Source organism: Citrus sinensis, chromosome 2, assembly GCF_022201045.2.
Source record: "Citrus sinensis cultivar Valencia sweet orange chromosome 2, DVS_A1.0, whole genome shotgun sequence".
In the NCBI taxonomy this organism is placed as follows: Eukaryota; Viridiplantae; Streptophyta; class Magnoliopsida; order Sapindales; family Rutaceae; genus Citrus; species Citrus sinensis.
Genome location: NC_068557.1, coordinates 31855263 through 31870139, shown reverse-complemented (window position 1 = coordinate 31870139; position 14877 = coordinate 31855263). Strand labels below are relative to the sequence as shown.

Here is a 14877-nt window from a genome sequence, read left to right as displayed (position 1 = left end):
CGGCGGCAGCTGTGGACTTGAAGGAAGCAGCGATGGCTTCTAGATCGTGAAGCCAAAAGGAAGCAAAGGTCGGCAGCGGCAACAAAGCTACAAGGAAGCGGCAGCGGCAATTAGAATCTAGAAGGAAGCGGCAAAGGTCTGTTTCTGTGGTTCGGCAAAAGAAAGGAAAGGAAACATGGGTTAAACGCACCGTTTTCAATTTAATCAAAACGGTGCGTTTTAAATTCGGGGCGCGATTCGGGGTGAGTAGCAGCGCTCTTGTTTTTAAGGGAAAATGCTATTTTCCCCGGGTCAAACCCCGAATTAAACCAAAACGACACCGTTTTGGTTTCTTTTTTTTGTCCTTTTTGCTTCCATGAAACTAAGTCGTTTCAGCCAAACAAAAGCAAATGTCTTCGTTTTTGACTTCCTCTCCTCTTCGATTCTCCTCCTTGTTTCACCAACAGACCAACAGAGCACAAATTGCAGAAGTCACTTGCACATCAATTCATCACAAAATGCAGTGTTTTACTAAAGCAAAAAACGATGCCGTTTTTCTTGCCAAATATTTTCCATTTCCTTCGTCCATCGAGCTCCAGCCACAGCCATTCGCAAATCGCAATCCACAATCCGCGCCTGAAATTGTCATTCACAATCCACAACTCACAGCCACGACTTCACACAGAGAACGACTCCCAGAGCCATCACGCAACAGCGAGATCAAGCTCTTTAACATTCGGAGAGCAGATCTGGTTGCAAAAGTTGATTTTTAATTTGCTTGCGAGCTGAGATGTTTCGAATTCTCTGTTTTTTTTTTTTGTAAGTTACTAAGCCAAAAGCTTTGCATAAGCTTCTGCTTCGGTTTTGAAGATTGTGAAGCTGCAAATGTTTTTTCCCTTTTTATAAATGTGTAATTAAAAGTTTGAACTTTACCTTCTTACTTTCTTTTTCATAAATTGCTCATGGTGCAATCTCATTTTGCTAGTTGAAGAAACAGTTAAGGGGGTCTGTAGTTGGGAAGAAAGAGGAAACGGAAATGAAAAGAAAAAGCTTAAGTCTCGGTGCGTTCAAGTAGCATTTTTTCAATTAAAAAATTTAATTCTCAAAACGACATCGTTTTCTAAAGCTTCGGGGTTTGACCCGGGATTTGACCCGGGGTAAATAGCAGAACTCGTTTTTAAGTGCATGCATGATGATGAGAAAGGAATATAAGGCATCCACCGAATTTATGTGGAAAGGAAAAATCAACGCAAAGGTCAATGATTCCATTTCATATCTCCGTTCACACTTACGTGAACAGATTCTAAGTTCAAACAAAATAAGCCATCTCAAATGCCCTTTCTTCATACACCAAAAATAACGTGTATCATAAACAAAACCGAAAAAGAAGAAAACTTTTTTTTTTTCTCTCTATTTTTATTTCAATCTTATCCTTCCGGTTGGGTTTAATTATTTGCTAGCTGGGTTGTATTTTATTTTTGCTGTAGAAGCCGAAAACTACCCGAAGTGAACCGGCGTAAATTAAGCTAGGGAAGCCATGTTTTCATGTTATGCGTTTGACACATCAAACTCGTTTTAATTCTAGCTGTACGATTAGAAATTCTGGTCAACTAATTGAGCTGACCAAACTCTCTATTAGTTTTTTCCAAGTAAGACCAAACCCACATCGATATCCTACGTAGGCGTAGCCAAGCCAACTCATTGCATGAAGTTTCCTTGGAACATGTCCAAACTTTAATTTTGACGTCACCCTAGTAGTTAACCTATATATACAATCAACTTGATCCATCCTCACGAAATCTCTTCTCATTATCTTCTCAGAATTAACATGGGAAATTGTTTGCTTTGCATTAAACGTGATGCTAATGCTTCGAGGAATATGGTGTGGGATTGCGAGGAGTATTATTGGGAATCTCCGGGAAATGAAGCAACGAGTAATGATGAAAATGATATCAACGTAGAAAGGCAAATGTTATTGCCAGATGGAGAAGAGAGAGGTTGTTCTTCATCATCGCCGTCCCCGTCTAGCAGAGAAGTCAAGTTAAAGCTTACGAGGAAGGAATTAGAGGATTTGGTGCAAGGAATGGGGGTGAGGGGCTTGTCTCTAGAGGAAGTATTGGCAAAGTTGATCAACGGTAATGCACAGTTTCAGGTGGCGTATCACCGGTCGTGGAGGCCCGTCCTGCAGAGTATTCCGGAGGTGAACGGTGAACTCAGCTGTTGATGCATGATGACGATCAAATTTTTAGGCCGTTAGTTAATTCATTGATTTTTATTGGTCAAAATGATCATTATCGATGTTCATATTCTACAAGTAACTTAACGTAGGCTATTTTGACGTCGTATGTGTAAGTCTTGCGGTTCAATTTGTTGCACATTTATTGTAAAGCCGCCAATAAAAATAAAATCAATCAATTGAGAGCTTCTTTTCAATGTCTTCATGCTCAAATGGGCGAGCTGACTAACTCAACGATCTCTCTTGATCCTAATTACTCTTTTATTTATATATAAAAAAAAAAACCGTTATTTTATTGGTCAATATGGGCCATTCATTTGTTGTAACTGTACCCCTTGTCGCTCTTTAGAGTTGGGCTTGAGCCTGACAACTCTGACCTACAAAGGGCCTACGATTTCGGCCTCTGGAGTTGGGCTGCAGAACATTTAGGCGAGCTTCTCTCTCTTTTCCCAAGTAAAATAACTCTTCATCTCGTTGGGTGCATTCGCAACTTGCAAATTGCATCGTGTTAAAATAATATTCTTATATTAATCCATATTTAACTATAATTTTTTGGTTGTATTACATTACTTTAAAAAGGTGGTTAACATAACGAAAGATCTATAAAATAAATAGGTAGAATTTAGGTTGTATTGCATTTAAATATTGTTTATATTATAGACTTAATCATTTTACTTTGATTATTCAATAATTTATAATAAAATTAAAGTTAATATATATTAATTTTTATTTTTCTTTAGATAAAAATTCAATCTTGATAATAGTATAAGATAATAATTATTTAATAAATAAATGATACTACATTATTTTACTTTCATTACATATAATCATTTAAATTATTTTACTTAAATACATAAAAAGTATTTTAATTTTATATAATCATTCATCATTTACAACTTAATGCAATGCATCTTAATGCAATATAAGTAATATAGTATAATATAATATAATGTGTCAAACACACCATTTATGATTTAGTGTGTCCACAAATGTTCATGTATAGGACAATCATGAATTTGGTGAGTCTTGAATGATATTGCATAAAGAACTTACAATGTGTTTGACAACTTGTATTACACTACATTGTATTGTGTTAAAATAATTTTTTTTTTTTTTTTTTTATGTTAACTCATGTTTGGCTACAATTTCTAGTTGTATTGAATGTATTACAAAGATGACTACTATACGAAAAGGTGTATAAAATAAACCCACGGGTGAGTAGGGTTTAGGTTGTATTGCATTAAAATACTATTCATATTTTAAATATAATCATTTGACTTTTATAATTTAATATATTATAATAAATTTAAATAAAAATTTAACATAAACAATATATAAAATATTAATAAACCTAATTACATTCGACATTAATAAATAAAAATAATTTTATAATTTGATATTACAATATTATATTACAAACACATAATACTATATTTTTACAATATAGTATTAAATTATACTATATCATATTAACTAATATATAAAATAAATTATGTAATAATATTATTCATAGTATAGTAATAATATTATAAAATAATTTTTTTCATATAATAAAGTTTATACTATGCCAAATAAAATATTACATTATTGCTATAGGACCTGTCTATGGTACAGATTCTGTAACAAACATCTCCCGTCATCCCACCATCCGATTTTCTATTGTTTAGTTTCTCACTCCACATCCAACCACATCCAACGGCTGATGCTGCAGTCTGTACCTTACAGATTCTGTAAGCTAGTCGAGTCCTATTGCTATAATGTAATGTCCAAAGGCATTTCTGGGGGGAGTGGAAAAGAAATGTGCCAAACGCACGGAAAAAATTCTAAATCAACCCGAAATTATTAATTAGCATGTAAAAAAAAAACAATTGGTTTGTCTGTAACACGTGTCGTGGGCACTCACACATTCGAGACAAAGAGGCTCACGCGTGCGTGACTGGCGCAGTGTGTGGTGGATACAGTTGGAGGTAGTGATTAACTGGTTGGGGAAGCAGAGAAAGGCAATTGATGGCGGTAATGAGAATTGAGAGCAGTGGGTTCTCCTTTTATTAATTCTCTTAAGATTTTATGTCCCTGTGGGCTCCACTCTCCCTCCCAGTACAGCTATCTCTGATTTGATAGTTATATTCTCTCCTTTACGGATGGCAATGAAGTATATATGGATTGGATCTATATTACTCTAAATTCATATTCTTAATAAAAATTAAAATTTATATATGCTTTAGATTTGTTATAGATTTATATTTTTTACTCCATATCTAGATCTGAAACAAAAAATAAAGATTTATATCTGCTTCAAATCCAAAAAGAAAAATTTAAATTTAAATCTGCTCTAAATCCATCATGAATTCTAAATCTCAATAATAAGAGATCATTTTTTTTTAGAAAGAAAATTTAAGACTAAAATGCATTGGTAACAATTAAATTATATAATGTGTACAAAAAATCTAATAAGTATTGTAACTTCTACTTTTACACCAAAATAAATAAATAAGAAAGATAATAAAATATCGATTAAAAGTAATTGAAGGAATAAGATCATTATAATATTCTAATGTCTCATTTACTATCTTGATATCCGCTGCATACCATCATCATTCCTATATCATTAAATAATAACATATAAGTTAAAAATGATTTATTATATTCAGTGCTTTATTATTTTGATTATGATCATATTTAACTAAATATATGATTAACATAATTATTTTATAGTTGATAGCCACCATTGATTAGTGATTATACAAAATAAATAAGATTATGAGAAAATGATAGAAAAATAAACTCAAATCTATGGATTTTCCTAACAATTAAAGAACTGATCCAAGCATTCAAATGAAGTGGAGAAGCGTGAGCAGACTAAAGAGGAAAAAAGAGACTAAATTGTAGAGTGAAAAAATTAAAAAAATTAGGGCAGACTATTCTAATTTTATTTTACACTTGATTATTTTTTGTCTTATTATCAATTAAGTACCTTTAAGTTTTAAGATTCTTAAATACATGCTAATGAATAAATTTTATCATCATTTATAATTACATAATTGTTAAGAATTATTTAAAATAAAATTACATTAAATGGTGAGTGGATATGGATTTAGATATAGATATTAAGATAAATCTGAATTTGCTTCAGATCCGCCTTAGATCCATGCATTGATATCCAAATCCAATCCAAATCTATTTTAATCCTACCCAAATCTGATTTAATTAAATTTAAATCACATAGATCTTGAGTCAGATCCGATCCATTGCCATCCTTAGTCTCCCTGAACGTTTACTAAATCTTAATTAAGAACCCAATTTTTCTAGTTTTCTAAGAAGCCCCTTCTTCTTTTTAGGGTTAATAAATGATTAGAATTATTATGAGTTTTTTTTTTTTTTTTAAAAAAAAGAGGAAAGTATTATAGTGGATGTCTCCGTACTTTGGTTTAGCTAATTAGGATAGCTAGCTAAATTATTTCAATTAATTAGGGAGCTAGGTGATATTATTCCATTCCGCCCTGAAACTTGGTTAGAGTTTAGACCCCACGTATTTCTTAAGCTCATTCATGGCTGCTGTAGTACAGCACTCCATTACTCTCTCAATTAATCGTGTCGTTTTACTTTTCTTTCTTCCTTCTCTTTCATACCCACCCATTCTCTGAATTCCAAGACAGAAACTACTAAAAATTCTTTAACTGTTGGTCACGCCTTTTGTTATATATCCTCCTTTTTCATCTTTACTTCTAACTTTTTTTTTTTTTTTTTCATTTTTTTGAGTTGAAAGAAGGAAATTTTGGAGGAATGAGTGAAGGGATTTCTCTTAACCTCAGTCTGAGTATGGGTCTTTTAGTGCTGTTTCTGTTGCTTCTATGTAAGTGCTCACTGCTCAGCTCTTTTTACCATTTCCTTTTCTGGGTTCGGTTGATTTTGTCATGATCTGTTTTGTTGTATTGTAAATTTTTACTGTAATTTTTAGCCCATTTTGTTATGTGTTTACACCCAAAAAAAAAAAAAAAAAAGGAAAAAAGTTTCTGCTTCTGGTGGTTGATTGTTGTATTGTGTGTAAAGCTCCTTAATTTTAGTTATTATCACCTATAATGAGGAGTATGTATTAAGTATTTTTATCTTAATTCTCCAATATTAGAACTAATAAAATTCATATAGTTGCTGCTAGCTATCTTAGTTAAGTTGTAAATTAGCTTTCTTTCAACGCAGCTTCCTCTAGATTGCCTATTTGCATTAGTAACTTGCCATTGCACATCTCTGAGTCTTTTATCTCATAACATTAAATTTGGGCTCACAAATTCTGTTACGGAGTTGTTACATTTCAAATTCTTACAAGATCATCCCTAAGTTGACAGCTTAGTTGATTTGGCTGCAAGAAGTCAGGGATTTCGGATTTCCCACGCATCGACCTTGGTTTGGTGGGGGGGGGGGGTGTTTAATTTAAATTATGGTGGGTTTTTGGAGTAGAGTATTGTTTATCCTGTCATTTTAGTGACCCTTTGTTTGGTTACAGGTTTCCATGAATCATGTTGCAGTTCAATGTATAATCTGAAAGGTCACATATCAGTGAACAGAAGAGTGGATGATCTGTTACCTGAGATTCCCCCTAGTGAGGCTCCTCAGCCATTTCTTCCTCTTCTTGCACCTTCTCCCTTGGCACCCTTCACGAATAGCACTGTCCCAAAATTATCAGGTTTGTTCTGTAGCCTAATTATTCTGGTTTTCAAAGCTATTTTGGGCAAATTTTATACTCACATTTTGCTGTTGGCACTCTCTGTTTTTGCAGGACACTGTTTCCTAAACTTTACTGCAGCTGAAAGCTTGATGAGCATGACTTCAATTGATTGCCATGCTGTGTTCGCCCCATTGTTGGCCAATGTTGTGTGCTGTCCGCAGCTAGAGGCCACTATTCTGATTCTCATTGGTCAGTCCAGTAGAAAAACTAATATGCTTGCTTTAAATGGGACGCTTGCCGAGCACTGCCTCTCTGATTTTGAGCAGATTCTGGTGGGCCAGGGTGCTGCTGATGATCTGAAGAAGATATGCTCAATTAATGCATCAAACCTCACTGAGGCATCTTGCCCAGTCAAGGATGTTAATGAATTTGAGAGCACTGTGGATTCTTCTAAGCTTCTTGCTGCCTGTGAGAAGGTTGATCCTGTAAAAGAATGTTGTGACCAAATTTGTCAGAATGCAATATTAGAAGCTGCTACCAAAATTGCTATGAAAGCCTCGGATCCTTTGAACATGGAAGGGCACAATGTTTTATCCGACCACTCAACCAGGATTAATGATTGCAAAAGCATTGTCCTCCGGTGGCTGGGAAGTAAACTTGATCCCTCTCGTTCCAAGGAAGTTCTAAGAGGACTATCTAATTGCAACGTCAATAAAGGTGGGATTGGAGTGAAACATGGATGTAAAAATCTAATTTTTATTGGAAACTGTTAATGCCTGGGACTGTCAATTATCATTGGTAATTCCTTCATCACATGACTCAACACTTGGATCTTGAATGAGTTTTCCAGTTGTTCCATTAATAAAAATCTCACAGCTCTGGAAGTTGCTCTTTGGATTGTTTAGATGATTGGAAACATGGTTGTGTATGGGGACTCTTGCAGGCTTTCTGCTCGACTGTTTGTGTTGTGTCCTCTATTGGAAATATTCTTTTTAGTATTTGACCCATATGGTTCATCTCTATGCATCCAGTAGTTATTGATAGCCTTGGGATGCTAGGTGATGTTCATTTACTGGTATTTGGTATTTGGTATTTGGTCACCTCGCTATGAAGTATTAATTGCTCATAATTTGTTTTATTTTCTAGTTTGTCTGTGAGTGCAAATGTTGTGTTTTGGACTGTATGGTAATTTCATGTTTGCTCTGCAGATTTTTCTCTACTTGATTTCGTTTAGTGATGCAAATCCTTCAGCTGATCTCAATTCTTTTTTGATCTATTAGTAAATTTATTCTGTTTTCTGCTTCAGTTTGCCCTTTGTCTTTCCCCAGCACAAAACACTTAGCAAAGAGCTGTGGGGATAATATAAGTAACCAATCAGCTTGCTGTAATGCCATGGAGAGCTATGTATCACACTTGCAAAAACAGAGCCTCATCACTAACTTGCAAGCTTTGGATTGCGCTACATTACTAGGAACGAAGTTACAAAAATCAAGTATAACTGCAGATGTTTTTAAACTGTGTCATATAAGTCTCAAAGATTTCACCCTACAAGGTTAGTACTAGTTCTGTTAAACAATGCTGCTTAATGAGAAAATTGAAATATCCTTTTGTCTGACATAAAACTGTTATTAATGCATAATTCTTTTGTCACCTTGCTTCTCCAATGTGATGCGGGGGATTGATGATATGGATGCAGCTGCTGGAAATCAAGGTACGATATGTTATTCATTTATAATTTAGTTAACGGATATAAAGTTAGCAAGATCTGTAAAGTTATTCCCTTTGAGTTTATTCATATCAGCCATCATCCAATCATGTGTGCGGCCCCAGCTCTATCATTTACAACTGAAATGTATAGTTGTGTTGTGTTGCTGTATATTGCTGTACTCTTCAACCACTCTTGAATTCCAACCGTAGCACAATTTCTAGTTTTCAATATATTTCTGTACGGGACTTTTTATGCTACTTGAGTTTTTTTTTTTAAAAGAGTTAATCTAACTTGCATATTCGCCCCTTTCTAGCAGAATCTGGATGCCTCCTGCCGAGCTTGCCTTCAGATGCAACGTTTGACAAGTCTTCAGGGATTAGTTTTATTTGTGATCTGAATGACAACATTCCAGCCCCATGGCCTTCTTCATCTCGATTACCAACTCAATCATGCAATAGTTGTATGTTCAACTGATAGTATTTAAAATCATGTTCTTTTAGCTGTTATTTTTTGTCGAATTTTATTGAAATTTCTGTTTGGCTTGTGGCATGCAGCTGTTAGAATTCCTGCACTTCCTGCTGCTGCATCTGCTCAAAGTGGTAAGTAGATAACAAAACTTAACAAGAAATTTTAAAATGATTCACCATTCCTTCTAAGTTTGTGATATGAAGCTCTGGGAAAATCAAGAAAGCTCAAAAAAAATTCATACAAATATTTTGTGGGGATTTGGAATTGACCATTGAGGCACTTTGTGTTCCCCAGTGATATCCTTCCAGCTCAAGTAGATAAGGGCAAGCCTGCATACATGCAAGTTTTTTGAAGTCTTGCGGGCAGAGTTAACATTTGTGGAGTCAAAAGAAAATATGATTGCTACTGAATACTTGCTTATGCTTGACATAATGCTCTCGTGTTTTGCAGGTCTTTATAATGAGGCTTTGAAATTTTATCAGCTCTTTGCTTCGTCAGCGATTCTGTTGATGCTCATATAGATTTATAGGTCATTCTTGCTTATCATTTACGTTGAGAGAGCTTTTTTGTATTACCAACACCAATCCCTCAGGCCTTACAAATGAAGATAGCATAACACGGTTCTGTTGGGAAAACTTACTATATATCACCCAGGCGTGAGCTGCCTTGGTTCATTGGAAGGAGAATCTTAGCCTGGTTTTCAAGTTTGTGTTTCTGGTCACATTAATTATTGATTCTTACTTGTGGTTCTCCAATAATTTTTTCTGTAAAGATGTATATGTAAAATGAAGGAAAGTCATACTATTATCTACCTATCTGACTCTGCCATGTAAATTTTGCCCCTTTTGTAAGGACATTGTAGATTAGGACTTTTACAACTGCTAAAGTCTATGAATTTTAATAAGTTATCTGCAATAAATTGCAAGAACAACTTTTGAAAGAGTAGTTGATATATGTGTATTTTTATTTGTTGTCAATTATTTATGATTTTGTCTCAGGAAGTGAAAAATCGTTTGGATAAGTGGGACGAGAAAACAACGCCAATTTTGGAAGGACTAAGGGCCAGTTTGGGAATGCTGTAGTTTTTAAAATAATTGCTGTTAGCTGTGCTGTAGAAAAAATCAGCTGTGAAGAGAATCAGTTAAGTGTTTGGTAAATTTTGTTTTAAAAAGTACTGTGAGTTTTGAAAGCAATTATGGACGTTTGGTAAATTTTACTGTTAAACTGTTACGAGAAAATAAATGACTAAAATATACATAATATAAGATAAAATTTATTTATATATATAAAATATGTACATATAATATTTTTAATTGTGTATTATAATAATTTTTATTAAAAATAAAATTTATAATATATTGATTTTACTTTTTTATTTTTTATCTTAAAACAATTGATAATTAAATTAATAATATAGTGAAACAAATTTAATAATAATTCGACCAACAAATTGATACTAATAAATTTATATTGATGAATTATAATACAAATTTATTAAAATATTTATTTTGTTTCCAATTTGAATAAGGATAATTTTGGGTTTAGGTAATAATTTTAAAGATATTCATGGAATTGTATTAAATGATAAAATTGATTCTCAAAATCAGAATCTAAAAGCTACTCCTTCACTGCTTTTCAAAATCAGCTGTAGGAGGAGCTGATTTTGACAAAAGTGATTTTAATTTTTTTTTACCAAACACTAAAACTAGCTTTTAGATTTTTAAAATCACTTTTAAATCTCCTAAAAGTAATCCCAAACGGGCCCTAAGCCGACTTAAAATTCCAAACCAACTAGCATTTTAGCAACCCTATAATCAAGCCCCATGAGGATTATTAAATAAAAAATTATTTCTGCACCACCTCTATTTTATTATATATATATATATATATATATAATTATCATTAATTTTTGACATATTTTTTACACTATTTTTATTTTTAAATTTATATTAATTAGTTACTTTGTCACTATAATTTAAATAAAATAGTTATTTTATCATAAATGAATTAAAAGATCAATTTATCCTACAAAATTTTTAAAAATTAAAAAATTATAATTATCATTTAATTAATTGATAAATATTACTGAAAAATTAGGTTTGGGATACTATTTTAATTAATTGATAATAATTGTTATTGATTTTTCAATCCTTTTGATCTAAAAAACATGTAATACTCATCTCAAATATTTTTTTTTTTTACTTTTTTAATCAATCATACAATCGCAATTATCAAACAACTTTCATTGTTTCCAAAATAATAATAGTCTAAACCAACTTTGAATAATAAAAAATTATAATTACAAAAATAATCGTTTAAAAATTATAATTTTAAGAATAAATATTTTGGATTTTGGGATTTATTTGTTTTATTAAATTCGTCAGTATTATTGTAATTACAATTTTTTTTTTAATTTTTAAAAACTTTGTATGATAAAATGGTCGTTTTAGTAAAATAGATGTCCGATTAGAAGCTAGAATTGACTCAATTGAGGGAGAACATGGATCTTGATCATGTTATATATAAGACATTTGTTAAGAAATAAAAACGCAAATAATTCATGTACAGGTTTAATAAATATTCCTGGAATTAAAGTGGGTGTTATCAGAATTAGTATGAATTACAAATTAATATTTTCAAATTTCAGCAGCCAGCATCTACGTTGGCTAGATCCGTCAAGGTGTCAATTCCAAGTGGTGTGTGGAATGGAAGCAAAAATAAGTAGATTATAGCATCGGATCCACTTATTGCAAATGTTGTTAGAGCCATATATATATTATATTGCAAGAACAGATTTTCGGAATTATTATTGTGTTATATATATGCCACCAATACTTATCTAGAATGAGATGTAAATAAATGCGTCAGATCTAAAGGTAGCCTATTAATGAACAATACACACACCTGCCTAAATAATTAAACTAGCTAACAACAGTCAACAAATGCAAATTCCAAAAGCATTGATCATCGTCATAGGAGAAGGGGAAGTGCCTCCATATTTGGCACCTGCAACTGCAATATTATTTGTGGTGTGGCTAATTATTTTAATATTATTGTAAATGTACCACATGCACGATTCTCCTGCTTATCAATGTTTTCTTTCTTTTAAACATTCCCCAATTAATGTCTCAGAATTGAAAGCATTAAGATATTTGATGGACTTTGAATTCGTGTCGACGAGTGTACACTAAGAAAGAGTAACTGGTATGTGTGTATGTATATTTAATTAATGGACTTAATCTGAATTCTTGTTGACAACAATGTTTTAATGGTGATACAACACACGATGATCTTTTATATATATATATATATATAATCTAATACTTTTGTCTTATCGATCAGTATGTGATGAAATGAAGTTTTCCCCGTTTGACCATATATTCATATTGTGTTTGCCTAACTTTCTATGTATGTCTTTGAAAGTTAAGTGGCAGATGCCATATTATATATTATCGCCTATTTATATATATATATATATATGTAAATGATTAACGGGGAGGTAGCTGCGTGTGTGTTGAGAGTTGAGAGACAAGACTCACAAGAGTGAAGGAACTTACCAGCTTGTCATTCTTTCAGAGAATCAAGAAAGCAACATGGATCGAACTCAAGAGCCTCTTCCGCCTAGCAGCCCCAGCAATCTTGGTTTACATGCTCAATAACCTTGTCGCCATGTCCACTCAGATCTTTTGCGGCCATCTTGGCAATCTTGAGCTCGCTGCCGTCTCTCTTGGCAACACTGGCATCCAAGTTTTCGCCTATGGCCTTATGGTACGTAATAGTATATATATGTGTGTGTATATATATAATTACTGTCCGATTACAATTAGAATATTATTTTTACACAGTTGGGAATGGGAAGCGCTACTGAAACTTTATGTGGCCAAGCTTACGGGGCACAGAAGTACGACATGCTAGGCGTTTATCTTCAAAGATCGGCAGTCATACTCACGGCAACTGGGATACCACTCATGGTCATCTACATATTCTCAAAACAAATCTTGCTCCTGCTAGGGGAATCAAGTGCCATTGCATCAGCAGCAGCAATCTTCGTTTTCGGTCTAATCCCACAGATATTTGCCTACGCCGTCAATTTCCCCATACAAAAGCTCCCACAAGCACAAAGCATAATCTCGCCAAGTGCATACATCTCAGCGGCAACACTTGTGGTGCATGTGCTCTTAAGTTGGGTTGCGATTTTCAAGCTAGGCTGGGGACTCCTAGGGGCATCGTTGGTGTTAAGTTTGTCGTGGTAGATCATAGTGGCGGCACAATTTGTGTACATTTTGTTGAGTGAAAGGTGCAAAAAGACATGGACTGGGTTTAGCTTACAGGCGTTTTCTGGGCTGTGGGACTTCCTGAAATTGTCAACAGCATCGGCTGTAATGTTGTGCCTCGAGATTTGGTACTATCAGATCATTGTTTTGATTGCTGGGTTGCTCGATAATGCTGAAATTGTGCTCGACTCTCTCTCCATCTGGTAAGATACGAATTATTTGTCTGTTTAATCTCTTTAATATGCTCATCGGCATCATGTTGCCAAAGTAATTCAATGCAACCGCATGCTATTACATGTGTCCACTAATGCAGCATGACGATTGCTGGATGGGTGTTCATGATTGCTGTGGGTTTCAATGCGGCAGCAAGGTACGTAATTTATTAGTGTTTTCCACTAATTAGTTACAATTATTTGCGCTGAATTGGTGAAATACACACGTACGTACAGTGTTAGGGTGGGCAATGAGTTGGGTGCAGCACATCCAAAATCGTGTAAGTTCTCAGTGATCGTGGTAACTTCAATTTCACTCGCACTCTCTGTGATTCTGGCCATTCTTGTCCTCATACTGCGCAATGTCTTGAGCTATGCCTTCACTGGCGGCTCCACCGTCGCCGACTCCGTTGCTGAACTCAGCCCTTTTCTCGCTTTCTCCGTAATTCTCAACGGCGTCCAGCCTGTTCTGTCAGGTAATTCTTATTCTCCTAGCTTATCATCTCCTTTCTCGCTCACCTAACCCTTTTTTTTTTTTAACCAACCATGATAGTAATACAGGTAAATATTCACAGCATTGCATTTTATCAAATAACGTCAATAATAAGACACAGAATTGAAGATGCAGGAACCAATTATATGTTTATTTACTATTTACTATGTAATAGTCAATTATTTAAAGCGCGTGCATTGCTGTATAAGGTAGTATTTACGTTGTTGATATTTAGCTTTGCACAAGACGGCGACGTGCTGATGAACATAATTTATATACATATTTTATCTTTAATTATTTAATTGTTAGTTATTTTTATTTTTAATTAATTAAATTATTTTATTGAATAGAAAATTAATTAGAGATTATGGATAAAAAGAGCATAAAGAAATTCAATTTGTAAGCATTAAAGATTAATTGATTTTTGAAAGCAATTAGACATACATGCATGCGGAAATCAAGCCAAGGAACTGAATTCAACAAGTTAATTCATCATGTACACGCGGACAAAGGAGAGAAATTGATTTAGCTTTAAGAAGGGACCCACACTTGACTTTTATAATTGGAAAAATGAGCCCTTTAGCAATTCTAAGTGGCCAGGACGTGTGTGAGAGCAAATCAAGTAAAAGGCCAAGCCTTTTGGCTTTAGCATTTAAGAGGTGGGGCTCATTTTAAAGATTATTAAAAGGGAGTTTTGGCTTTTGGAGAGAGGAGCCGCCAGAGGAGGAAAACCCGAGACAAAGAAGAAAATCTACAGTAGTTCGACTTTTATGGCTGTATTTATTTCTTTTGTTGCTCACATTTTAAGTATAATTAACTAATTTTTTTATATTGAGGTTAAAGA

The 14877-nt window shown here is 33.7% G+C and overlaps 3 protein-coding genes across 3 annotated transcripts; all 3 read left to right on the top strand.

Moving 5' to 3' along the window:
- Positions 1 to 1683: 1683 nt before the first annotated feature.
- On the top strand, positions 1684 to 2412 carry LOC107175514 (uncharacterized). The gene has a single exon (XM_015526955.3). It carries the CDS (start codon positions 1808 to 1810, stop codon positions 2201 to 2203), a length of 396 nt encoding a protein of 131 aa, XP_015382441.1. The 5' UTR covers positions 1684 to 1807; the 3' UTR covers positions 2204 to 2412.
- A 3259-nt stretch (positions 2413 to 5671) lies between these two features.
- Positions 5672 to 9999, top strand: LOC102607888 (uncharacterized GPI-anchored protein At1g61900-like). Its single transcript, XM_006467381.3, has 8 exons — positions 5672 to 6068; positions 6717 to 6896; positions 6990 to 7595; positions 8185 to 8430; positions 8575 to 8589; positions 8903 to 9046; positions 9141 to 9185; positions 9505 to 9999. Exons 1-8 carry the CDS (start codon positions 5999 to 6001, stop codon positions 9573 to 9575), a joined length of 1377 nt encoding a protein of 458 aa, XP_006467444.1. The 5' UTR covers positions 5672 to 5998; the 3' UTR covers positions 9576 to 9999.
- A 2555-nt stretch (positions 10000 to 12554) lies between these two features.
- LOC102614007 (protein DETOXIFICATION 40) lies at positions 12555 to 14241 on the top strand. Its single transcript, XM_025094703.2, is given in 5 exon segments — positions 12555 to 12822; positions 12900 to 13531; positions 13642 to 13698; positions 13778 to 14016; positions 14102 to 14241. Coding segments are annotated over 5 exon segments (1107 nt in total). The 5' UTR covers positions 12555 to 12702; the 3' UTR covers positions 14161 to 14241.
- Positions 14242 to 14877: the final 636 nt, after the last annotated feature.

What these genes read in the sequence shown, in the direction of transcription:
- LOC102607888 (XM_006467381.3), top strand. Translation starts at nt 5,999, where the DNA reads ATGAGTGAAGGGATTTCTCTTAACCTCAGTCTGAGTATGGGTCTTTTA. An exon ending in GCTGTTTCTGTTGCTTCTAT is followed by an intron (nt 6,069 to 6,716) that starts GTAAGTGCTCAC and finishes GTTTGGTTACAG; the next exon opens with GTTTCCATGAATCATGTTGC. An exon ending in CACTGTCCCAAAATTATCAG is followed by an intron (nt 6,897 to 6,989) that starts GTTTGTTCTGTA and finishes CTGTTTTTGCAG; the next exon opens with GACACTGTTTCCTAAACTTT.
- LOC107175514 (XM_015526955.3), top strand. Translation starts at nt 1,808, where the DNA reads ATGGGAAATTGTTTGCTTTGCATTAAACGTGATGCTAATGCTTCGAGG.